General features: G+C 38.1%; 1 protein-coding gene across 2 annotated transcripts; it reads left to right on the top strand.

Annotated features, from left to right (window-relative positions):
* Window positions 1-9398: 9398 nt before the first annotated feature.
* Window positions 9399-27388, top strand: LOC139114697 (post-GPI attachment to proteins factor 4-like). 2 transcript variants are annotated; one of them, XR_011547930.1, is made up of 4 exons: window positions 9399-9562; window positions 10740-10850; window positions 16947-17135; window positions 26823-27388. XR_011547930.1 is itself a non-coding variant. In XM_070676568.1 (3 exons), the coding sequence occupies exon 3, from the start codon at window positions 17096-17098 to the stop codon at window positions 18341-18343; it is 1248 nt and encodes a 415-aa protein (XP_070532669.1). In that variant the 5' UTR covers window positions 9399-9562; window positions 10740-10850; window positions 16947-17095; the 3' UTR covers window positions 18344-18478. The 2 variants fall into 2 exon arrangements, 1 of the variants encoding a protein (XP_070532669.1); XM_070676568.1 differs by lacking the exon at window positions 26823-27388 and having other exon boundaries at window positions 16947-18478.
* Window positions 27389-27730: the final 342 nt, after the last annotated feature.

The raw sequence follows: 27730 nt of genomic DNA on the forward strand, positions 1-27730 counted from the left end.
CACATCCCCTTCCAGTGCTTCAGAAAGTCCGGCTATTTTCATGTTGTAGCTGATAGAGGGCGCTCTCTAATACTCTTCCAAAATCGACCGAGCAGCCAAAATACGCTCCTCTCGTTATTGTACAGTAAATAAAGCTTGGTTGGGAACCCTGATTATGGTTATCTAACACTAAATACCCTTGTTTGCTAGTACCTCTATTAATATCAAGTATATTCCTTCCAGTTAACCCATTACACCGTGCATGTTTGCAAAGATGCGTAATTACACATAGACTCTGTAAATAGGACATACAAATTCCGCCGTAGAATAGAAAAGAGTCTTGTGCGAAATTTTTCCCTTGAATAAAAAAATGTATCAGTAAATCTCCTTGAGAATATCTGTCTTTCCCATACCCAATGATTGTATTTTCTCGTCGTTTGTTGTTTGCTGTGTTTGTTCGTTTGTTTACTAAAACATAGAGTAAATGACAATATCGCTGAAACAATGGAATGTTTGTTTCTGTGTTTGTTTGTTAGTTAGTTTGTTTGTTTGTTTGTTTCTTTGTTTGCTTGCTTGTTTGCTTGAAGAAATGAAATGTAAAGCCACAGCCATAACAGCACGCATACTCTACCCGAACTATCACTCTGCCAGACAAAAGCTTACATTCAAGAGAAAGTTATACTTCTCGAGTCTCTGAGCCTGTAAGTTCGTGTCACTGATTTGCCGTCGCTTTTTGTCAACTTGACCTATGAATTTTAATAGGTAAATAAATGAGAATTCCCATTCAACATTCAGTTATGTAGACCTTCCGTTTTTCGTCACTGCGTAGAAACTCTTCTGATTGTGTAGCGACAAGACACTTTTGACAATAGTCAATCAAACAATTCTCACGAACTGGCATTCAAAAACCTGCACTAATTCTACTATCAAATAAACAGACATTCGACAGCAGAACTTTCGTCCAATGGGAATACGAGAGCGCGAAACGTCACCGGATCGATAACATTACGCATGCGCGTATGAAAAGAAGGGAACAGTCGATGTACATTGTATACTTGACAATACCTTGTGAGCAATTGAGGCTAGCACTAACTTACACAAGCTTAAAATATTAATTTCGTTCTCATTATCCGTATTTGCAGAAATCTTCAAGGCAGTGTTTTGTATGTCTATTATCTGACAAGCTGTACGAGATTTCGAAGTTGATGGTTACTAGTAATACCATGATAATGAAAAATAGAGTTGCTGGCCATGCCATTTCCCCAGCACATCTGTGCATTGGGCAATGATTGGTTCGAAATTTTCTCTCTGCCACAGGCTTCAAATCCCCTCGTCACGGCTGCCAGTCATGGTAAGACAAGTTTAGGCCAAGTCATGGTCACTTCTCTGTCAGATCAACAAAGAATGATGTTTTGTTTCTGAATTGCCAAGTCCCTATACTAAACAGAGGAACTTCATCTATGTCAGGTCGGTCCTTAGGCTGAACAGTGCAGTCAATAATCGGTTTTCGAAAATCCTATCGACTATTTGCACCTATACAGGTGATTCATTTTCTCTCGTAAAACTACAAAAAAAACTGTTTATTATCATTTTCCTGCAAGTATTAAATGCTTGCAGGAAAATGATAATAAATAGTTTTTTGTCGTAGTTTTGCTGCATTTTGAAATGTTCAAAATATATCAAAATATATTTGTACATATCAAAGTCACGGAGCAAAAGTTTGTTTTCCTAGTTCTGTTTCCATGGTAAATCAGTCGAGATATCGCATAATCTAAATATTGGAGTTTCAACAAAATTGCTTGTTGTTGATTAAAGCTCAATTATCTTAACCTCCTGGCAAGAAAAGAAGCAGCGATTTTTAGGTCCATTTTTAGGTAGAAATGGAGTATTCTACCTAAAAAGATGGATTGAATTCCTCTCTTTCTCAAATGTTAAACGGTGCATCATTTTGTGACAAATCACGGTCTCTCTATCACCGGACCGTGGACAAATATAGCTTGTGAAAAAGTTACATGCAAAGTACATTCACCAGTTCCCTTGTCACTCTATACACTGTAAACGTTTTTCAGCGTCGTACAGTCGTACAATATATATGCGATGCTCATATTTTTCAGATAACATTTTCCCTTGTATTCCTAGTTGTGTAGCGTATGTTTGTAAGATCACTCAATCAAAATATAATTTAAACTGAATCGCCCCTTGCGCAGGTCCTACCAGAGATTTTTTCATGAAAATGTCGCAAAATGAGTCGAAAATATTTGCGATATTCTCTTTCTGCTCAATCCGATATCGTATTGTTTCATCTACAGCTTGCATTGTCTTTCAGAAACAATAAATATTGTTTCTATTGTACGGTACCATGGCTCCAGATCGATTTTAGTTACCAGGCATTTACAAGGGTTACAGCTGCGCCTTAGCTTGCCATAACAAGTTCATTATTTTTGCTGTGCGAAACAGACGCACCTTCCTGGAATACAAAGCATTATCTTTGCCGAAAAAACGCATTAATGTACGATATGCAATGTTAATTAAAGGGCCATTATTTGTAACTTTTGACCAGTTTTTACCGCGAGAAAATTCCATGTTGGAGGCTCATATTGTTGCAAAATGTTGTTTTACGAAGAAACAACATGATTAGTGATGTTATAGCCACATCAAACTGCTAATTTTTGTTATCACAACTGGAAGTTGTGATATAGAGGTGGTTTCAACCGTGTTTGATGTCGTCCATTTCCGTAAACGACAAAAAGTCAAAACTGCTGAACAGACTGCGTTGATATTTGATACCGATACATAGACTGGTTCCAAGGTTCCAATTCCGAAAAATGGAGCCAAACGGAGCTGAGGTTATAAAGTTTTGGGAAATTTCTAACCCCCCTTTTTAACTAATTGATTTTAGGGGTCTTTCATATATGTAGTTTTTGGAATGTACACCAATCCTGCATTGTGGACTGTTTTATGAGTTGTGGAACAGAAATGAGGTTTTGATGAATGTTAGAAATATGCAGGATGGCTGATTCAAAGTATAAGAGATTTCTATGCTCTTTTGGGTATCAAAGCAATAAAAAAAAACATATTTCATAGTTTAGATTCTCACTTTTGAGATGACCCTAAGCATTTGTTATGTAAACATCCTTGAGTCAATATACAGACTTTGACATTCCTGAGATTAAGTATCCACGACCTCACATGTTACAGTCTTTCACTACCATGGTATGGCCCAAACCCATTGTTATCAATGGTGAGTGTGGACCTGTCTACAGGAAATTGGGGTGAACAGGTTAGACAATGCCGTTACAAGTTGTAGGTTAGTTATCAAAGTAGCACCAGCATAGAGTCCTAAGCATGTCCATGTGTTCTCACAGGAAATTACAGGGAAAAAATTATTTGAGAAGTTTCTCTCCTTTAAATAGAAGTATATTACAATTTAAACCTGTCATGGATGGATTGCTCTCAAATGATCTGAAACACAGTTATTGCCCATTAGCAACAAATCTATAGCAAGATTTATGTAAGTTCATGAACTTACACAAGGTATTAGACAAAAGATGACCATGACTTTGCTACTTTTCAACATTTATTTCATTCAGATTTCCTCAGCTTAGTGTATAATTTTGTAATCTTAATTACTGTCAACTTAGCTTTACTAACTTATTCTAACCTCATTATTCTTACACTACTGTTATACCTTATAACCACAAAATTTCAAGAGATGCATATATGATTGTCACTTAACAAACAATTTACAAATATGTCTTCTGCTTTTTTCTCCATATACATATACATGTCCCTTTTCTCATAAAAATGGGCTTAAAATCGCAATGTGAAAAATAGTCTTTCAGCTGTATGTTGCTCATTGACTTCGTGGTCTGTCTAATTAGTCCCCACGGACACCGTTCGGGGGGACTTACAGGTTTGGTCATGTCCGTGTGTGCGTGCCTGCGTCCGTGTGTGCATCCGTCCGTCTGTTCACGCAGATATCTCAGACATGCCCAGGTCAATTTCTTTCAAACTTTGCACAAGGATAGTACCCTACCCCATACAGATGCACGTCGATTTGTTTCACAATGCGATCAATTTGGCCATGCATGTTAGAGGACTTTTTAGTTTACACACCATAGACTACAATGTATAAGTCAGCTGTCTATAGAATCCCATGTATAAGGCCAAGTAAAATAAAATTTAGTTTCTCATCATATTCATATTGCAAAAAGGATTCAGTGACACAGTTTTTAGTCCCCATGGATGAAGTCCAGGGCCTTATAGATTGGGTCATGTCCCTCCGTTCACACAGATATATCAATATATTGACAAAATCTCCCGTGACCTCAGTGACCTTTGACCTCAAATATACATATTTGTCCATAACTCAGTAACCACAAGTGCTACACCCTTCATATATGGTATGATGGGACACCTTATGACGCCACATATTGTACCTCATTAATTATGTGCATATCTAATTTTGAGCGAGCCAATAGAGCTAGGTCTGATTTTTGGTATATAGGGATGACTTAGCAATTCAATTTTTTTGACAAAATGTCACATGACCTCAGTGACATTTGACCTGAAATATACATATTTGTCCATAACTCAGTAACCACAAGTGCTACACCCTTCATATATGGTATGATGGGACACCGCATGACGCCACATATTGTACCTCATTAATTATGAGTAGTTTCACAATGTGCCAGTTGTGATCAAGTGCCATTGGCGCTATTTTCAAACATGTTGCCCTTCCGAGCTCGTTTGTTGACGTCTGGCATGCTCAGCGTGCTGGGGTGAATGCAGATATGGTGACGCCGCGATCACGCGAGATGTACAAGTTCATGTTTATTGCGGGATCAAAACAACATTGTGTCGTGGATTGCCAGACACTCATGACATCTGGCTACGCAACGTGCTCGGACAATGGATTACGACGTAAGTGCCGGGCATAAGTATGAATATTTATTTTGAAATTGCTGTAAATGGCTCGCGCAGGTGCAGAGAATGCCTACGTTGCAATCCGCGTGTCAACAGAGTTTGTATTTCTGTCCGGACAGAAATTGAAATTTTCGTTGTAAAATCACATGTTATTTACTTGTAGGGCACGTAATGTTTCCGAATAATATGCGATTCTCTGTTATTTGACAGGCTATTCAACATGAGCCAGTGATCATTTCAATCAAAACTAACGGAAAAAATCGCCAGAAGATACAGCTAATGGAACTTTAATATCAATTATAAAGATATTCTGTTCCGGACTTATATTCATTTACATGTACTAAGTTGTCAACACTGAAGAAGACTAGACATTTACATACGAAGTTGAACACAAGATGTTCCGATATGATTGGAAGAAGAAGTTTCAACAGAAAAAAGTAATAAAATCAAAATTAATTTCGATGACAGAGGTCGCAAGTTCAACGACACAGCTGTTTTTTCTCTCCTACAACCACGTGAAGAAGTTTGCGTCACACAGTCGGATTGTCTCTGTGATGCAGTATCTGCATATTTTTTTAACTTCATCATGCTAACTTGTCTCGTATGGGAAGCAATCCAACCCCAGTACAGGATTTCGGGGTTACTTAATGCACCACATTCGGGCGTAAGATCAAGTTAATTATTACAATCATGCCGAAAGCAAACGCACCGAATAATTTGAGTTGCACAATAATAGTCTCTTGGGCAAATTATTGGGATTGAAGAAAGAATTTCTCTAAGATTAACCGATATTTGAAAACCAAAATGGCGGTGGTACCCTGTGCCATCTCTGCGGAGCAAACGTCGATTTTCACAAAACAGAGACACTGAAAACTTGATACACTTCACAGGCTTCAAATTGATGATGTGAGTACAGAAGTAGCAAACCAGAAAGGTATTGTAAAAATTTGAGTGTCGGAAAAACTGTACCCAGCGCATTATATTCTACCTCATAGAACCATACCATAAATCATAGTGGTGATAATTCTTCGACATAGTCATTTTTATCCCGTGTGATTGTAAATCATATTTATCAACCGGATGCATCCAATAAACCTGTTCTTCGATAAAAGGTGTTCGCAAGCGATTGCTTGGCGTTCAGGCAACTTTTATTTTGTCGTTAGAGCGGAAGGTGAACGGTCAATTTTCCTCATTTTTGCGGGCAAGGAAACTTTATCCTTCTGCTCAAGGGACAACTCGGACAAAGTCTCAAGTGTAGACAAGGTGCGTGAGTTACTTTTTTCTCGGCGCTTGGTGATTGTTGGGCGAAAGCATGCGGCAAAGAGAGGTCACTGAGAATGAGGCTTTTATTCGGGGAAAGTTGAAAGTTCGGAGGTTTTCGGGCGAGGAGAGGGGGAGTATTTGGCAGGAGGAGATTTTGTTCAAGTCGAAGGGGAGGGCAGCCGCGACATATCTTTGACTTTCCCCTTCACATTTTAGTAAGTTCAAATATGAGGAGATAAAATATTAATATACATAAAACTCTTCTGGTTTTAGTTTCTCAATATCAGCTGGTTGGCTTCTCTCAGTGCGGCTTTGGCGCTGCAAGACTGAAATTGGTCGGTACACCTTTATACACACCACGTGTGTGTAAATCAGTGGTAAAAGATGTGCCTTCCTTTATAGCTACCGCTTTTATTACACACGCTTTTTTGGCAGGTATCGCAAGCTGGTAGATAAATACAATATCTCTCTCGACAAATGATCACTGATGGCATCGGTGACATGGGGCCTTAGTTAGTGACCACTACCTATCTGACTTACAGATTGATATATGGCGGGTGCCACATGTGGGGCAGGATGCGCTTACTATTTTCGAAACACCTGACATCACTTCTTGGTCTTTTGGCCAGAGGTCCATATATCTTTCTTTCATGAATTTGACTTTGTTTGTGTACCGTCTATTTACTGTCTGTTCTGTGCTGTTTTGTGTCTATGTTTACAACTATTGTCTTACAAATTTTGACCTAGTGTTATTGGATTATGGATTGGTATGATTGCGAGTATTATGCAAAAACATGCACATGTATACCTTCCGGCGTCGATAAAAGAATCGATAAGATTGGTTCTCGGAAACTCGAGTTGTCACGTGGCTTGGTTCAAGTCTGTGATTTGTTAATGTTTGAGTGGAGTGAACGCAATGATTTGTATTTTGCTTTCATGTGAAACGCGCGCGAGAGTGGAGTGGGCGCGATGAGTCGGGTGAACGTTATACAGGGGAGTTTCACCCGGATCACAGACTGGCTTTCTTGCAGGGTTTGCGTTGCTATAAATTATTCATGAATGACGTTTTTATTTACTTATATATTATTTATAAGATGACATCTACGTATTGGGAGGCGTTCGTTACCTCTTGACCCCAAGCGAGACGTGCATAAAACTCCCATGGGGTTGTTGACAAAATGTCGAGTGCGATCACTCCCACAAACATCAGCACGACCTTTGTTGTCACCGAAAACGCCTGAAATATCTACAGGTGTTGTTCGTGGGGCCCATGTTTCAAAGTGCAATAATCGTCGCCGTTATTCAAGGATGGAAAGTTGTCAAGCGGCTTGTTCCGTGCAAATCAACGGGCCCTATTCGACGCCACTAACACTAAGTTCATGCATTCTCCTTATTGGCCTGAACAATGGCTGGAGCTGTCATGATTTTGTATTTGCTGGACGTCACTGTGTACACAGTCCGTCTGGCTGCCGGTACTTCGCAAGAAGTCCAAGTAAATCCGGCAGAAACTAACTCACTATAATGCGCAGACTCAAGGTAACGCATTCAATCACTATACTGCGCAGACTCAAAGGCAACGCATTCAATCTCTGGGAAACCATGGCCTGGGCTACCAATTCCGAATAGGTTTGTACGAAATAGGAGAGACACGAGAGAAACTATTATAAATGATTTATTTTTTAAAATTCACCGACTTGAACCAAGTCTACATTCATGAAACAAATAAACCGCATGATGTGGAGACTTTAGGTGAAGTGTTCATAACTACAGCTCTTTACTTAAAAAAGTACGCGCATATACACCAGGAATCAAAGAAATATCGATAATATTAACTCCAACGGCCGGTCGTGCAGCGTCGCTTATGAAACAAAACGACCACACGTTATGGAGGTGAGCTGTTTCTAAATACTGCTTTCTACAGGCATAGTCCTCTACACGAACTACGCGAGTATATGCCCCGCAAGGGATCAAGAAAAACAGTCACTAAGATTAGTTCTTGGAAAGTCACAGTCCTTCGGCGTCACTTATCCGACCAAGTGATGTGGAGGGGATTCTATTTTGGCTGTTCATTACACATTACAGGTCAAACGTCACAACATTAAAGCTATTTTTGACTAACTTCAAGTATACATGCATATGGTGTCATTGCACATTAGTGATGGACACGCATGTGTTTCTAATAACTCGATCAATTGGCCTCGTGACGTGTGCATGATATTATGCACACGTCACGACAGATGGGAAGAGGATTTTGTTTTGTTGGATCATCAGATCATCAATATATGAGAGACAGAGCCTAATTGATCAGACGTGTTGTAGACAGCTAATCATGTAAAACAAAAACTTGTAAAATATGAGCAGACAGATTCATCGAACCTTGTACAACACCCTCCCCCTTACGAATACATAGCTCAACAGAAAATATATACACATACAGACACAGGAAGAGTGAGACAGACAGACAGACAGACAGACAGACAGACAGACAGGCAGGGACAGACAGACAGATAGACAGACAGAGAGACTGAGAGAAACAGAGACTGAGACAAAGACAGATAGACGGAGATAGAGACAGACAGACAGACAGATAGACAGACAGACAGACAGACAGACACAAAGAAAAATATGGGTTTTATAATGTTTCGTTGCGTGAAATAAAAGGTGCGATAGGTGCCAGGAATGTTGGGGATACAAGGGAATTGACATAGACAGGAACGGTCATCGGCGACAGCACGAAACAAGTGAGAATCAATTTGCATTAAAGACGACAATATCGGCAGCAGTGAGTTGTGTCGGTTAGCGTCGGTCATACATGACTATTTACAAACAGCTGTAAAAAAGTTAAAACAATAGACTCAGTGTCACTTGACTATCTTGGCTTAACGTATTAATTAAGAAAACGTGGAAGTCTTGTTTGCAAATTATGAAATATTAACTTTGAATGGACGGTTAGTTAATGGATGTTTCCATAGTTACTACGCGCCGTATGAGTTCACTAAAACAACACCTTTCAACTTTTCAACCTTGAAAGCCGCATCCCATATTTGGTTCTGCTTAATCTTCGACAATATTTGATTAAAATTATCATCAGCATCGGTTTACTTATTCATAGAAGGTAAACCCTCCGAGGTCGCTTAATGACGTCACTGTCTTTCGTGATAACAATGTTCATAATGATTGGATTTAGAGTTGGCGGCAAACATTTCATAATTGCGCATGCGTAATTACATGAGTTGGTGTTGAGTTGGTGTTCTCTGGTTGGAAGAAGTGGCATTTACGACAGAACAACCCACAATGTCGCTTAATCTGCAAGATCAAGGTACTTATTGACCGCAGTTTGATTTGAGCGATATACCAGCTCTCTCCAAGTGAGTTCGGTTTACATCTACAGGTGGGTAAAAAACTGTACTATATATGTTCACACAATGGCGCCACGCCGCGTGTTACAAATTAGTGTTGGACCAAGTCGCAGAAATTTTCTGCAAAATTGCCAAGATCCGCTCGTCATACAAAGGTTAACAATCTTGATGATAGGCTTATTCAGACAGCAAAACAGGCCTACGAATCTTAGGACGAGAAACAGCCAAAGCCGAGGCACGCGAGCCTCGTCAGCTGGCCGACAGCGCAATATGACGGTCATCACCGACCGTTCAAAGTCCAACTGAATGGTTGCAGGCACATGAATTCAGCCATGCTGACAATGAACTGCTAATAACAGTCTTAGACTGCGCTATTTGGTTCATTATAGGAGAAAAAATGGCCAGATGACTGTCGGTGTTGTTTTACGACTTAAAATTTGGTTGCTTATCGAGAGCGGTAAACACTCCCCTCGACAACCATACCTGTGTTTGCAAATCATAAAAAATATACGACACAGCTCCTTTAGCAAACAGTCTTGTAAATTCCAATCAACTTACACGTGGATGATTGTAAATATCACATTTTTCTCTTTTCTTTGGCTCCGTTTCAGCTTGACTGTGAAATAGTTCTGCGTTTTCACTAACTCTTAGAATTTGCTCTGGTTTCGTAAAAGTTCGATCAACAAAGTTTGTTCTCTGTGTTGGTTATTGACATTATTATGATTAATTACAAAATAAACAGCGGATTAAATCTATCTTTCAATTTCATTTAACTTAGTTTTTGGCGATATCACATTTTCATATATATATATATATATTGGCAGATGGCGTTGTTCCTAATTTTGCAGCCGTTACTGCACTAGCGCACTCCGAGTAGAGTCAACAACGATGGAAATCCCCGGAACTATGAATAAGGCCTATTTATGGATACAATCTACCGTTTGAATTATTCGTTTATTTGTTTTTATCACAGCTTCTACAGATCTCTTTGTTTCCATGCCCTTAGACACTGCTGTATGTATGGTGGTATTTTTTTGATTTGTGGCGTAATGATGTCATGTAAACGCAACCTTTCTCGCAAAAAATGACGTCATCATCGCCCACGCGTTCTCTGATACGATTACAGCGGTATGGGAGAAACATCTAGACAAAGAAATTTTCGAGACAAAGCAGTCATTGAGAGAGAATATTTTTCATATTGTCTTCCAGAGGTACATACCATTGAGTATTCGATGCTGATGATGGATCGGACGATGAGATTTATACCGATTACGTTGATATTAATGGTCGCACATCTGGACCATGTCTCAGCGACTGCAGGTAAGAATTTTTATCGTAATAAAATAGGGTTTCATTGACTCGGCTTTTGTGTTTTTATCATCGCGCGCTGTCGGCCGATGCGGTAACCTCTCCTTATCGATCACACCCGTGTCATTCATCTCATGCGCACACGAGTACAAAACAATTCTGCCACTGTACTCAGTCCGAATGCAGTACAAACAACCATGATGACAGAGATCGTTTTCTTGCAAACAGGAGTTCGACTAAAAGTCCCTTTACGATAACCTCTCCTAGTATTTTGCACGTAGGAATTGAATTGTATTGAACTGAATTGATTTTTATTTGATTTGATTTGATTGGAATTGAACTGAATTAAATTGAATTGTATTGAATTGAATTGAATTGAATAGAATTGGTCAAACTATATTGAATTTAGTTGAGCTGAACTAAATTGAACTTATCATACTGATTGAAATTTAATTGAACTGAATTGAATTGAATTAATCACAGTGAACTGAATTTAATTGAACTGAATTAAATAAACTTGATTAAATCGAACTGAAGTTAATTTAAATGAATTGAATTAAATTGATTTTGATTGGATTGAATTGAATTGAGTTGATCGAATGAAATTAAATTAAATTGAAGTGAATGGAATTAAATTGAAGTTGAGTGGGGCGAATCTTGATGAGCTGAACTAATTATGCAGAATTTAACGAACAACGAACTACTGTTCACAATTTTTGACACTACCGAGAACGAAACAGTTGTAATGAGAAATACATTGATAAATACATACGTAAATTAAAAAATAAATGAAATGCATGGACAAAGAGAACAACGCTTAACCATACGAACTTTGACCCCAGTCAAAATCAGACTTGTCCCTGGGAAGTATAAACAACGTAAAGGTCAAAGGTTTCAACTTCCGACTTCCTGCTTTACGGACGTCCCCATGCCATGAACTGCACACGCAAAGCACTGGCAGGGTTTGCACTGTTCGCGACCATTAAGAAGTTTGAAATCAGAGTAGCTGGCTCTCCTCGGCCATCGCAATACATTTGCTGCAGTAAATTTTGGTCATGACTGGCCGCAATTTGGTAATTTCTGGACACATTTCATGAGAGCTTCTTACCTTCCCGTTTTAGTAACCTTTCCTATCTTTCGCGATGTTGACAACCCATAAAATCCCTGATAAGTCCACGGATTAGCATAATCAGTTGTGTTGACCATGGATGTAAAAAATATTACATCCATGTGTTGACTAATTAATTACAAGATGTGTGTATATAAGAGATAAACGTCCTTGTAATGGGATGTAAAATTAATAGAGAGTCAAGAGGCTATATGGTCATTTATTTTATTTACCACGATCAGTCAGAGCATGAAGAAAAAGTGAGGCCCGGGGAACTGATAGAGAAAAATGAGAAAAACTCAATAAGAAGCTTATTAATAGTGTCTGGGCCGCCTGTGGTGCAGTGGGACGGTGGAAGACAATCGTCTATCAGTGCTCAGTAAATCGGACATAAGTTTGGTACCAGCCTAGCCTGGAGCTGTTGTAAGCTTAGTAAGTGTATTGCCAGTAAAACATCATTGGCCAATAAATTATATAGATCATTTGGGTTTACGCGTAGTTTGGGGGTCTCCGCTACAACAGGAACTGGACACGTCGCTTTGCGATCAGTAATGATTCATTGTAGTCTGTAAGCTCAATCAGTACCAATCGCGACGAGACGTGTGTAGCCCGGGTGTGTAGTGCCTTTGCTCGCTACTACCTCGATGTTTACCCCGTGTGTTAGAACGTATAGACCCTGTAGTTTGCATTGGGGATAATTGTGATATATACATAATATTATCTGTCGAGAAAAGCAATTCCCTGGATGGTTAGATGCCTTGCTATATAATGCAGCTAGAGAAGCTAAAACTAGCAGCTGCCCAATATCCATCAAGTTGTCTCTCTGTCTGTGTGTGTGTGTATGTATATATATACATGTATGTGTATACAGGTGCAGCCAACGGAGCTATTCATCGAAAAAGCTATTCCAGGAGCAATTTTTGAGGGCAGGGGAAATTTTAATTTTGCAAGGGTAGGGGACATGTTTTTCGGTGGTAGGGGAGCAAGTTTTAGTTTTTTTGTAGGGCAGGGCGGATATCGGTTGATTTTCTTTGGGACAGGGCTCGGCGAAAAACTTTTTGAGGGGAATTGTTTCCAGGGCAGGGGAAATTGGCAAGTTTTTTTTCGCCACAGGGCGAGGGAGCTTCAAAAATTCACAGTGGGGAGGGGAAACAGGCAAAAATAAGTAGGGAGTGGGTACAAATGAAGTTTGAGTGTGGGCGAATCTTGAGCATGACAACTTTTCCCCACACAGACTTAGACGTGGTGGCTGTGACCAATCTGGCTGCAAATTGGTCATAGCCACCACGTCTATTAAAATTCATGAGTTTACTTTTCTTGTTTACGTACATACTTATATCAGATGGAAAATCTGAGGATTTGCGATTACATCAGGTTGACAACCCCCCACACAAGAGCAATGAATTAAAATTACTCTTTACAAAGCATGCGGACAAATTTGTTGGTTCCACACATGTCACTACAAATACAACACTAACGTTCATTGGAAAGGGACAATTTGAAGCCGCCTATTAAAGCTCGTGCCCGTGTGCAGTGATATGTTCGTCGGTAACGCTGTGAATGAAACATGCACACAGCGGCCCTCACAACATCGTAAGCTTAATATCGTGGTATTTGTACGTGCGTGGTACGTCCGTGATCGTATTTGAGTGCATAAGTTACCGCAGGCTACCACTACCAGTAACTCGCGGTTACTGGAAAAGCCGAGGGTAGCCTAAACTGAATTGTAATAAAGGGAAAGCGGCTGCACACATCACCTACACTATTTTTTTTTTCGTTCTCTGTGTTTGTGTTTGATTTTGTGTGTTTGGCTATTGGTGTAGATATAAGCCATGGCGAGACGTAGTCGTAATCTGGCTGTCGAATGACAGGGTGATCCTTTGACGCTACGTTTCGAAACCAGTGTGTGGTTTCTTCCTCAGTCGCTTTTCTTTGGAGATTGCTCTCCTTAGATTTATGTTTCACTGTTCGTGGTTTAATTATTGTCAGTGTTTTGTTCGTCTAGCAAGGAGGCTAGAATACTTATGTTTGGGTCCGTTTGTTGTGTTGCATTTTGTTCGGTCGTTTCTCTAAGATTGTGTACTTGTGCATTTATGAGTGTGTCGCCAATGTTTGGATTTCTTTTGTAAGCGATGATCGGTTTCATCGTGAATAAATTATTTAGTGTTTGGTCTTTTTCTATTTCTTCCCAGTTCTTCAGGAGTGCTTGTTTGATGTCTTTTGTTTTGATGTGTGGACTGTATTTGGTAGCAAATATCAATTTATTTGTGTTGTTGTTGTTGTTGTGCGTTTGTTTGTGATTTAAATGTGTTCTTCGTGTAGCGTAATTTGTTTCCGCATTGATGTTTGATATTTCTTGTTGTGGATATTCTCGCAGTAATAGCTTTTCATTAAATATTTTGACTTCGTTGTTGAAGTCTTCTTCATTGTAACATTTCGCCTTTGATTAGGCCCTTGAAGGTTGATTTTGGATGACATATTTTTCTATGCAGGAACTGGAATGTATCTGTTGGTTTTGTGTGTGTTCTGGTGTCTAGTATGTTTTCCTTGTTGTATCGTTGACCTTTGTAAATGACTAGGTCAAGATATGTTATTTCGTGTGAGGAACTTTCATATGAAAATTTGAAAGTGGGATGCATTTTGTTGATTAGTGTAATGAATTCGTGGAGTTCGTGTTCAGTTCCAATGAAGATTAGAAATGTAATAAAGGGAAAGCGGCAGCACACATCACCTACACTATTTTTTCGTTCTCTGTGTTTTTGTTTGATTTTGTGTGTTTGGCTATTGGTGTTTGTGTTTGATTTTGTGTTTGGCTATTCACTGCACCCTTTGTCCACCAGTAACAGTCATCGAGGGCCTCAACTTTTTCACCTACTGAGAACGCGTAATGAGCCATGTTTTCTGTGTTTTCCGGTGTTTGGCTTAATTGCTAATGAAACTTTTAATTTTAATTGTTTTCCAAGTCAACTATCCAAGCATTTTAAGAGGGGTGATCAAAAAGGCCAGAACAGCCAATTTTGACCAACCGGGTTCAAGAACCCGGGAAAGGTGTTAAAAGTGTGCGATAGATGTGTTTACGACATAAACATTACGAACAGTAGGATTAAGATAGGTATGAATAATCCAAACTGCCCAGTTTCTGTGTTGGGAAAAGTTGGAATGAGGGTAAGTCGAAAAATTTTCTGTTGGAGGGCAAATTATGAACAGCTAATTAATTACCCTCTTGACTTAAAATTAGTCAGTTCACATTCTTTGTCATGCACAATATATCTTATCATAGTAAGGATCTTTTTAAAAGTGCATTGTTCGTTGGCTGCACCCTTACATATATTTCAGGCCTCTTGCAAAATGTTACTGCAAAATTTGTCGCAAGCTGTGCAGTGAATTTGCAGCAAACTATTTGTTGCAAATAGGCGGGTTGTTCATTTTTCAGATGCAAATAAACTTAAGCTGTGTTCTCAAAAAACGGCGGGGGATTCGAAAATTTTGCTCTGCCTGTAGTGGGGGACTTGAAAATGTTTTGGCTCCCCTTTACATTTTATATTTTCCAGTTCCAAGTTTTTGTAGGTAATTCAATGAAAAATAAATACCATTTTTATCTTCTCGTCTATTTATAGACAGAGAAGCTATTGTTATGTCATGGTCAGGTTTGGTCATGTCCGTGCGTGTGTGCGTGCGTGCGTCTGTGCGTCCGTCCGTCCGTCCGTTCACGCAGATATCTCAGAGATGCCTGAAGCGATTTCATTCAAACTTGGTACAAGGATTACTTCATATGTCATACAGATGCACGTCGATTTGTTTTGTGATACGATCCAATATGGCTGCCAGGCGGCCATTTTATTACGATTTTTTCATATTCAGAGCCATAATTCAGGCATGTTTCAACTGATTTTTTTTCAAAGTTGGTACAAGGACATTGACCAATGTCATAGATATGCAAGTCATTTCTTTTTGTGATACGATCCAATATGGCCGCCATGCGGCCATTTTGTTACGATTTTTTCATGTACAGAGCCATAACTCAGGCATATCTCGACCGATTTTATTCAAAGTTGGTACAAGGACATTGACCTATGTCATACATATGCATGTCAATTTATTTTGTGATACGATCCAATATGGCCGCCAGGCGGCCATTTTATTACGATTTTTTCATGTACAGAGCCATTACTCAAGCATGTTTCTACAGATTTTATTCAAAGTTGGTACAAGGACATTGACCAATGTCATAGCTATGCACATCAATTTGTTTTGTGATACGATCCAATATGGCCGCCGTGCGGCCATTTTGTTATGATTTTTTCATGTACAGAGCCATATAACTCAGGCATATCTCAACCAATTTTATTCAAATTTGGTACAAGGGCATCGACCTATGTCATACACATGCACATTGACTTGTTATGTGATACGATCCAATATGGCCGCCGTGTGGCTATTTTATTACGTTTTATCATGTCCAGAACCATAACTCAGACATGTATTAAGCAAATTTATTCAAAGTTGGTACAAGGAGATTGATCGATGTCATATATATGCATCTTAATTTGTCTTGTGATACGATCCAATATGGCTGCTGTGCGGCCATTTTGTTATGATTTTTTCATGTACAAGGCCATAACTCAGGCACATTTCAACCGATTTTAATCATAGTTGGTACAAGGACATTGACCTATGTCATACATATACACATTGATTTGTTTTGTGATTCGATCCAATATGGCCACCATGTGGCCATTTTATTACAATTTTTTCATGTCCTGAACTACAACTCAGACAATTATGTATCAAGCGAATTTATTCAAAAATATTTTTATCACAGACCTAATGAAGAGGACTCTATCCTCTCTGAGGACCTGTAATCAAAGCACCCATTAACAAGTGGGGACTGTGTCATCAACGATGACTTGTTGCTTAAGTATATGATATCCACAGAGTGTCCCTATAGTACAAAGCCATATAAAATATATTTCAAAAGCAAATTTCTATCCATTTTTCAGGAACGAGGTAGATTCCGTGACTGTGAAAATGGTTTCAAAATAAAGTGGTCGGACCGCAGAGGAAATAGAGCCTTAGGTGTGATTATCTACCGGTATATACAAAGACCATACAACTCTGAGTACCAAACACAGGAATTGGCTGCATCATCATGTCTTTCTCAAGCCGTGTCTGTCCTCATTTCATGAAAAGTAAGCGTACTTTCAATTACCTGATGTGTACAGTCATTGTGTGCAGTGTCACTTTTCTAATTGTTTTACCAATACTGTGCCAGCGGCTTCCGTACTCCCATTACTTCATGCCTAATAAAGACCAGGATTTTCAACTCGCCTTGGAGGCTAATGACAACAGAATCAAAGCCTCCGAAAGCTACCTGGAAACGTTGGACCCTGCCTCAACACTTGGGAAGTACAGCCTCGGAAGTGAAGCCGTTCACATTGTTGTAGGTGTTGTCACAGTGGCCCGTAACAAAAATAGACACAAGGATATTAGCCCCAAATACTTGACACAGACACTCTCCAGAGTTGAACAAGGACTAAGAAGACAAAACTTTGGTCATAACAACAAAATATTTATTTGCAACGTTGACGTAGACCCGGCTGATAACACTGAAGCTATAGAGTTATCTAAGTATTTTCCAATGGTGAACAATAGCAAAACTGATTTCAGGCAAAAACCAGATAACTTGTACAACCTCCTTACAAAAGAAAATGATGATTACGCATTTTGTTTAAACGTCGCATCCACCTACAAGTCAAAGTATGTTCTGTTGCTGCAAGACGATGCTCTACCCCATGAAAACTTTTATGAAATTCTCAATAACGTGTTAGAACATCAAGTTGAAAGTTATATGTACAAAGGAGAGTATGTTTCAAGGGATGAAAAATGGGCTTTCTTGAAGCTGAACTTTCCAACACCACATGCTGGTTTTACACGCAACTTTTGGTTTGCAATGGAAGGCATTGCCATAACATCAACAGCAGCCAGTATTGTGGCTTTAGCCTATGATGTAATGTGGAGACAGAGGTCTAAGGCCCGCCTGCAATGGACCTATTATGTGTTTTTAGCAAGTTTTGTCTATATTGCTATTTTATGTCACGTCATTGGCCGGCAAATGTTTCTTCAATATCGCGGGTTGGTTTCCTACATGTACTCAATACGCCCTGCAACGTCTTGTTGCATTACAGCTGTCTTATATCCAAGTTCAGAAATTCCTGACATCGTAAATTACTTAAATGATGTCGAGGATGGATATGCAGTGGATTTTGCACTGGCAGACTATGTGACAGCTGCACAATCCAAACAGTACTTGCTAGTACCTAACTTATTCACACATATCGGAATGTTTTCTTCCCTGCATACTAAAACACTTAGTTTTGTAGAATTCTATATCCCTTGATACTGTTTGTACTGAATCAAAACTTCCAACTAACTTTCAGTGTTAAGGCGCAACTAATGGGAGCACAGTCCCTACACCTTCCAAATTATTTCAGTAAGTTTGGTTCCTGCAAAAAGTTATTTATGATGTTTCATTTAGCAGAACAGAATAAAATAAACATAACCGAAGTAATTTTAACAGATGACAACTTTATACCGCATTCTAAGTCTCAAGTAGGTCAACCTCCTTGTAACCTAGGTACCAATTACAATTGGCCATTCCTATGAAATCGTACGATGTATATATTTATACATATTGTAACTCTACGGTTACCCTGTAACTCTACTCATGAACACCTCAAAACAACTTTCCGCACATTCTCATTTTGTCTCAATATGCTAATAATGAAGGCTGACAGGTGGCCACTTTACATTCTATTCTTGTCCATCGATGCAACTCAAACATGGATAAAAATATATCTTGCAAACTATAGACAAGGCATGAGTTGCATGTTCTTGTAAATGGAGCCATACTATTTGGCGCTTTTCTTCTTATTTAGTTTCCTTACAAATATTGCCCGAACCTTTGTGAAAAGAGGTGTGTACCCATCAGCTATGGAGTTAAAATGATGATGATGATGATGATGATGATGATGATGATGATGATGATCATGGAAATCCGTTCAGTGTTTCATTATTTGTATTGATTCATGATAAAATATAATTAATAGTTACTTCATAAACGTTTATATGACAACTTTGCCCAGTTTCCTCTAATGAAAGCAGTTCACGTACGTACACGACGTAAAATCCTTCAGCAGTGCAGGCATAGATTTTCTGTAATGTGTAAAAATGTTGACAAAAATTGGCAATTTTTACCATGATAATAGCCTATTGTGTTAAACAAGGGACGTATTATGCCATCGTTACCATTGCAATGGTAACCGGACTGCCCACCTTCCACTTGCAAGCTGAAAACTAGAGCGTTCCGTCTGAAAATTGGCAATTTTTGAATCTTGTTATTGAAACAGGGAGCACTTTTCTAAAATTCAATCCCACCATTCTTTGCGTATGCCCCGTTCATATGCACGACAGTTTTCTCCCATTTTCTACTTTTTATGCGTGATATTAACGATATTTTGTATCAGCGACAAGGTGGATAATAACACTAACTGGCTAACAAAAGATATATTTTATAAATGGCATGTTATAAAATAATAATTTGCACGTTTTGTATTTGTTTATTTATGAGTACTCAAAAAAACATGGCGGCGCCCGTGAAGATAGGGTACACTTCCGGTTAGTCGCATAGTATATTATGAATAAGCGCATGCGTAGTCAGTAAGCCGCTGGCGCGACCATAAAAGTAAATCAGTCTAGGATACACACGCTTTTATATCATTCAAGTGTCACTTACCTATCGATCAAATCTCCTTTCAGCCAATAGAATTACAAAGTCACTGACAGGAGTGATATGCAGTAACCTGAACAAGTCACAGCTTGTTGACCCACTTGTTCCTTGATCAATTACTTATATAGAGTTTGAGAAAGATACATTTTAAATTTTATATTTTAACAAAAAACAATGCCCAAGAACAAGTCTGAATGATTTATACATGCCTTTGTATTATAGCCACTGAAGCTGTTTAAGCCTTGATATGACAAATACACAAATCTTCTGTTTCCATTGCTACAAAAATAATTTTAACATTACCATTCCTTTGTGGTATAACGCCATTTCCTTATAAACTTTCTTCCAATTTTTGATATGAAGGACAGTATATGTCAACTTTTAAGCTTTGTTTTAAACCATGACATGGAGCAAATCCATAGTTGCAATAAAATTGTTCATAGGCAATATTTCACTGAGATATTGTTAAACTTCAAAGTTTAGTAGTATACTTCTTTGGGAGTACACTAAGATGTAAATATTTATACTTTCAATGGGGGATTACGTAAAGAACATGACGGAAATAATGATGCAAATAAAACTTCAGTCATGGACTTTAAGATCACTTGTTTATAAAGTACCGCCTCTTTATTTTTCCATTCTAGAGTGAAGTGTGAATGGTTTTGTATTATAATGATGTTTGTTTAATCTTGGGCCATATTTTCTTTCCTCAGCTGCATTTAATATCCGACTCATTTCATCAAAGTCTGTTTTTTGAAAAGTTAATATAATGGTTCCTAGACCAACTTGCCAGGCAAGTCAAAGTAGAAATTTGCACCCCCCCCCCAAAAAAAAATACTTTTACTGCAAACTGACACTGTATGTGATTTAACTTGATTCTCATTTTTTTTAATGCCGTTAATAACATTTAGAGTCTCGACTTTACGCCTGAACATAAACTGTACAATACAACCAGTACATGTATAATATAAGAGCAGGTTATGAATCAGTGCATCCCATATGTACCAACGGCATTATTGTTAGTGAAAATTGAACTCAAATCCATATAATTACTGTAATTCATTTATGATAAATAAGAATTTTCCCTTGTAAAACAAATACACTTTTTATTCAGTCTTTTACGCAGTGTGCTTCGCTACACGTGACAAAGCATTATCCTTGTCAACTCATGACAATGTTTACACAGTGTAGTGTGCATACTATAGTGTTATAGTCCAAATTTAATGCTGGCAAATGATTTCTATTCTATAATCTTGACGTGAAATTCATTTGACAACGATATCTGCGGATGTGCAGCATATCTGATTGGTCTATTTTCACTGTTCACAGCAATTTAAGGAGTCTATTGCGTATAATTAATGATAACGGTAAGATTCAGCCAACCAATTGGATAACAGCTTCCGAGATGCTGCACGTTAGCCAAACGATATTGCTTGTCTATACATATCGTGGCATATTAGGACAAGAGCGAGCCGGAAATGTTTTCTTTCCAAAAAATATGAATGGTAACTAATCAAAAATTACTTCTGGTGGAAATAGAAATGAGAACAAGCATGTCATTTCAACTGAATGGGATGATAAAGTAAGACATTAAAAGTGGCTACTGCACCAATGTGGCTCATGGCACACATTTTGAGAACGTACTGAAAAAGGTTAGGTTAGCGACTGAATCAAACATGACATGATAAAATGTCTAATGACGCAGGGACATGATTGAATTTGTTTAGATCTTTCAGGATGAATGAACTCATAATACAAAAACGACATATCAAACGCAGGGACTCAGTTTATATGTTTGATTGCATCAAACAAGAGCTGTCAGGTAATTTCCTGTCACCTATTTCTATGATTCTATATGTGCTCAAGCAAGGTCCCTCTATCATGTGTCCATTCATCGTCCTGTTACTTTTTGCAATGTCAATTTGTCATCAAACCGTAATCAGATGTGATCATTCCACAGTAAAGTGAACCACTTTGTGACAATAAGGTCAAAAATTAAATTTATTAATCTGAATCTAAAAGTTGAGTGGGTGGACAGTACTACAGGTGTGTCATCTAAAAATATTTTTTTTAAGATAAATAATTTCTTTGTTTAAGAAGGAGGGCAAATTGTCACGGCAACAGTAACGCGTGTAACATGGACAGACATGACATTGTATTGTATTTGATCACATGTATCCCATTATCATCCCTGTGCCAAGTTTGAAAGAAACCCATTAGTCTACAAGAACTACATGTAGAAAACACACTTCAGAAGATGTTTTAATCTTAATATTATCAGAAGAGGAGGATATCTGATGCAACGTTATGGCAACTGGCAACGTATGTAACATATACAGACACTGGATTGGCTTTATACACAAATTGTGTGTGTTCCATTCTGAATAAATGTACTTGATTGATTTATATATGTATATGTCATGACGAAGTTAAATACCTCAGAATTATGATGTGAATTGTTATAAATTGGCTCTGTGGATAACCATATAGACAACAGAGGGAAGACCCCTGTATTGTCTATGGGATAACGTATGTAACATTGGACACACATCATCAGTTCTGTCCAATTCGTTCATAAACGATATGGGCATCTAAGGTGCATCAATAGTTGTAAAGAAAGCTTTCAGTAACTTTCTGATACAGATAGAATTGTCACACTAAAAAACAAATTAACATTATTCTATCAGTATTTAATTAAACTACAATTACTTCCACGCGTGTAACACCGGTAACGCGTGTAACAAAGAGGACACACATCCTGTCATTCAGGTGCTCTCTGTAATGGTGGCCATCGGTTTATATTCAATTGCGCCATAAAACATGAACTTTAGGGCACCCTCAAATGACAAAATTTCAGCAATGTATACCAAAAGAATTTTTTTTAAATCTTGATTTTGGAAATGAGTTAACACGTGTAACATGTGGACACACTCCTTCCAGAAATATTTTTAACTGCAAGAGAACCCAAGCTTCAATAAAGACAGAATAAAGAATGTTACATAGTGGAAGATTTCATTGTTAGTCAAATGTATGAGTGGTTTGTTGCAGCTTACAGCCTTCACTATATTTATTGTTTCTCATATTATCAATTCGCCATAGAGTTGGACAGACATTGTTACACGCGTTAGCAATATTTTTGGGCATAATATTTGGCCCTTTCCCTAGTGCTTTTTTTCTAAGAATAAATTTAGTTCGTAATTGCTTATAATACATTACTACTTTGCATTTGAAATCAATTCAAATGGTATAAATATTGTAAATATCCCTTCCTAATGTTACAGGGGTACAAAATGTCACAAAATGGTGAGCAAATAGAGGCCATATTTACAAAGATAAAAATCTATAATTTTTGTTGAGCTGGACATACAGCTTTAATATTATTTTTTATATATGTTCATATGTAGTACTTACTAAAAATAATATCATTCTGTGTGAATGCTGTTATCATTGAAAAAGCTAGAGCTCCAAAATTGGGAATGTCAAATGTTGCGCTTTACTGTGGAAAGACTCATTTGCCAAGACAACATCCTGCACAAGACAAACTTCTTGGTGGACACTCAACTTAGATCTTGGTTGCGAGGGAAAGCACCATTCATACCTAGGCTGCGTTCATAAAAAATAAGCGACTAGAGGAATTCAGGAGGGATTAAACAATATTGTAAAAATAATCAAGGTTAATACGCTACTGCTTTGCTACTGCAGTGTCACTGTCACTGCATATCGGCAGTGACAGAGATGGCTCTGACTCTGATGTGATGAAGAAGAGTTTTGGTCAAATGATGCTCATGGCCGTGAAACATACCTGTACATAAAATCAGACCAGAGAGCAACACATGATATGGAAGACCAGGAAACTTGAAAGTTATCAGGGATATTTGAATTCTGGCATATGAGAATAATCAAACATTAAAGAAAAAAGATGGGGGTCACCATGCTTTCTGAATTTTCACATTCTCATCGTAAAATGACACAAAAGTAAAACTTTGAACAGTAAAGACTCTAATTTAAACAAAAAAATGTGTGACTGAATAGGATTATTTATTTTCTACCAAATTTGCCATTATTACACCAAAAATTTTACAGATTAATACATTTATTTAATTGAATATTTTAACCTTCGAATATTGTCAATTTTGAGCAGCATCTAAGTCATATATGTCTCGTATTCTTGAAAAAATATTTTTGGTGGGTCACTGTGCTCAGTTTAAACTGATAAATCTAAATAATCCACTGATGTGTTTAAAAATGAATAAATTTAAGAACTAGCCTTATAGGAATAGGGCTGTACAAATTGGTAAGGCCAGGAAGAAAAAATAAATTGTTCATCGGAATCGCCGCTTCTACTTTGGCACATTTGGAATTTTTTTTTTTTGATCGCGGCAAATTCTTACTTCCGCATTACAAATATTTTTAGTACTGCCGCTGGTGGCGCCCTACACTGTGTCGGGTTTTCGCGGGCACGGGATTTTGAATGAGACTTCATTCGTGTTCGGACTTAGTTGACCGCCAACACGTTGTTGTTAAGTCTGAATTTGGCGAATCACGACGCAAAGTGGGTCGATTTGGCCAGAAATTTGCTCGTTTTTTAAAGGTTAGTACATGTCACATGAGTATTAATTTGATCGCCAACATTCGACGTGATGGCCAACAGTTAGTTCCAGAGACGCTATTCAGTGCAGTGTTTGTCCTGATATTACGTTCGGCGATTTGTTCAACAAGATCGTGACAGCAGATGGACGGTGCATCCGATTGAATGAAAATTGCATCGAAAGTATAAAAATTTACGGCAATGACAAAACACATGGTTGCGTCGATGTTAAAGTACGATCTGAATGATGACTATATAACTTCACTCCAATCACAGTAGTGCTGTTAGACCATTATGTTAAATGTGTATATATAGGCTAGACAGTGGTAAAGAGGCCAAAACATGGGGCCAAAGTAAAATGAAAAAACTCAGATGCTAGGTCCCACCAGGACAATGTTAAAGGACAATACTGAATTGTTGGATTTCAGTGATTTGCTGTACATTTCAGTTTATTCTGAGAGAATGTTGAAATGCTAAGAATATGTTGTGCAAACACTAACTGTGAATGTAATGGCCTATGTTATTGTTGGGAAATATAGTATTGAATTCAGTTACCAGTATCAGTGTTTCTTGTCTGAGATATTTCTGGTAAAAAGGGAAACAATTATCTTGCCTTGTCTGCATCTGTGCAAAAATGCCAGAGAACCGCATTTACCTTCGGCCTAAAAAAAAAAAATAAAAAAAAAAATTTCGCTCGCCGCTCCTGGGACTTGGTCCAAAAAATCCGATGAACAAGATTTTTTTTCTCTGGCCTAAGGGTACAGTAAGTGTTGAACATCTGCGATCAGAACTACGCAATGTATGTTTATATTTTATTTGCGTGCATCCCTAATAAGTATGCGGCTATATGATGATTGGGGGACTTGAAAAATTTGATCATTTAGACGGCGGACTTGAAAATTATTAAGGGTACTGAGGGGGATCTGAAAAAAATTAGATTTCAATTGCGAATCCTCCAGCCCCCAACTGTTATTTGTGAACGCAGCCCTATTCTTTGGCACTTGCCACACATAGCTGCGTCGGTAGTCGAGATTGCAAATAGAAGGCAACGGGGACTATCAATAATCTACAAGAATATGACTGGTTTTCCCAAGAAATTTACATGTAACCACTGTATGTGCCATTCTTTTTGACAACTATTAACTTATTACTTTCGATTTCATATACTGTTCAGTAGTTTTCCCCTTCTTTTTTGAATTTATCATGCCCTTCGTATAAGGTTTCTATAAGTAGGCCTACAACCTGTGATCACAGCGACTCACGATCAGTCGTGTAGTTCTTGAAATCAATATTTATTACATCGATAATAGCAACATCTCCTTATCATGCCGGTTCACAAAAACACACGGAAACCTTAAAAAATGTTTCTAAATCCACATCCTCTTCCAGTGCTTCAGTAAGTCCGGCTATTTCCATGTTGTAGCTGATAGAGGGCGCTTTCTAATACTCTTACCCAAAATCGATCGAGCAGCAAAAATACTCTCCCCTAGTTATTGTAAAGTAAATAAAGCTCGGTCGGGAACTCTGCTTGTGGATATCTAACACTAAATACCCTTGTTCGCTTGTACCTCTATTAATATCAAGTATTTTCCTTTGAGTTTACCCATTACACCGTGCATGTTTGCAAAGATGCGCAATTAAACTTACACATAGGCTCTATAAATAGGACAAAGGCTCACAGATTCCGCCGTAGAATAGAATACAGTCTGATGCAAAATTTCTTTCTTTGTATTTGAAATTGTACCAGTAAATCGCCTTGAGAATATCTGTCTTTCCTGTACCGAATGATTGTATTTTATCGTCGTTTGTTTGTTCGTTTATTCGTTTACGAATACATAGAGTAAATGACAATATAGCTGAAACAATGATGAATGTTTGTTTCTGTGTTTGTTAGTTAGTTTGTTTGTTTTTTTGAAGAAATGAAATGTAAAAGCGACAGCCAGCACGCATACTCTACCCGAACTATCACTCTGCCCAGACAAAAGCTTGCATTCAAGAGAAAGTTATACTTTTCGAGTCTCTGAGCCTTTAAGTTCGTGTCACTGTTTTGCTGTCGCTTTTTTGTCAACTTGACCTATAAATTCTAATTGGTAAATAAATGAGAATTCCTATTCAACATTCAGTTATGTAGATCTTCCGTTTTTCGTCACTGTGTAGATAAAGTTTTTGCATGTGCAGCGGCAAGACCCTTCTGACAATAGTTGCTTTAATTTACTTGCAACAAACCGTTCTCACGAACTGGCATTCAAAAACCTATGCACTAATTCTACTATCAAATAAACAGACATTCGACAGCAGAACTTTCGTCCAATGGGAATACGAGAGCGCGAAACGTCACTGGATCGATTATATCACGCATGCGCGTACCACAAGAAAAGAAGAGTTTATGTGGTTGTCGATGTGCATTGTATACTTGACAATACCTTTTGAGCAATTAAGGCTAGCACTAACTCACACAAGCTTTAAATATATTAATTTCGTTCTCATTATCCTTCTTTGCAGAAATCTGCAAGGCAGAGCTTTGTATGTTTATTACCTGACAAGCTGTACAAGATTGCGAAGTTGATACCATGATAATGAAGAATAGAGTTGTTGGCTATGCCATTTCCCAAGCTCATATCTGTGCATTGGGCAATGATTGGTTCGGAACTTTCTCTCTGTCACTTTCAAGAGCAGATCAATAATAAGTGTAACGCCCTCCCTTGTTCAGATTTTATCTAAAAACGTGCCTCACGTGGCCAAGGCGTGTGAATGTTTGTTCAAGATCGCACGAGAAGGAGATAGCAGATAGCGTTATGCATTTCATTAATCATTGGTAAAAAGTTGAATGTGAACAATCGAGAACCGGATATTCCGTAATGTGATCTTGTTTCATCTTAAGAAGCAATAAAGACTGGCGGGAAATTTCCACGTGATGACCATTTTATAATGATGATAATTTTGTAGTTATGTAAGTTTAGAAAAGTATTTATAACTTTGTTGTTAATGTACACTGACGACTTAGACTTTAGACGTGAATTGTCACGTTGCCATCTTGCAATAAATATATAAAGTAGTGCTACAACCAACATCTCAATGTGTTGACTTCTGTTAATGAAAGCATTACGATCCAGACTGGTACCTCAACTCGTATTCCCCTGACTGCAAGCGCAACGTAAGTATATCACGTCCCAAAGAGGACGAATATCCGAGATTTGACGTGACCTACTGATCATTTTGTAAGCGGTTGGCGTTATGAAGACGATGCATGTCCGAATCAACCAATGAGTCTCGCTGTCTAACTTATTACAAGTATACCTGCTGATTGGACAGCGAGCATTCACTATGAATAGAAATAATGTCACGCTGTGATGAATTTCGATGGATCAGTTCAATTTTAGTCGTTTTACAAAGCGGTATGGCAATAGTAC

The sequence above is a fragment of the Ptychodera flava genome, chromosome 16 (genome assembly GCF_041260155.1).
Source record: "Ptychodera flava strain L36383 chromosome 16, AS_Pfla_20210202, whole genome shotgun sequence".
Lineage (NCBI taxonomy): Eukaryota > Metazoa > Hemichordata > Enteropneusta > Ptychoderidae > Ptychodera > Ptychodera flava.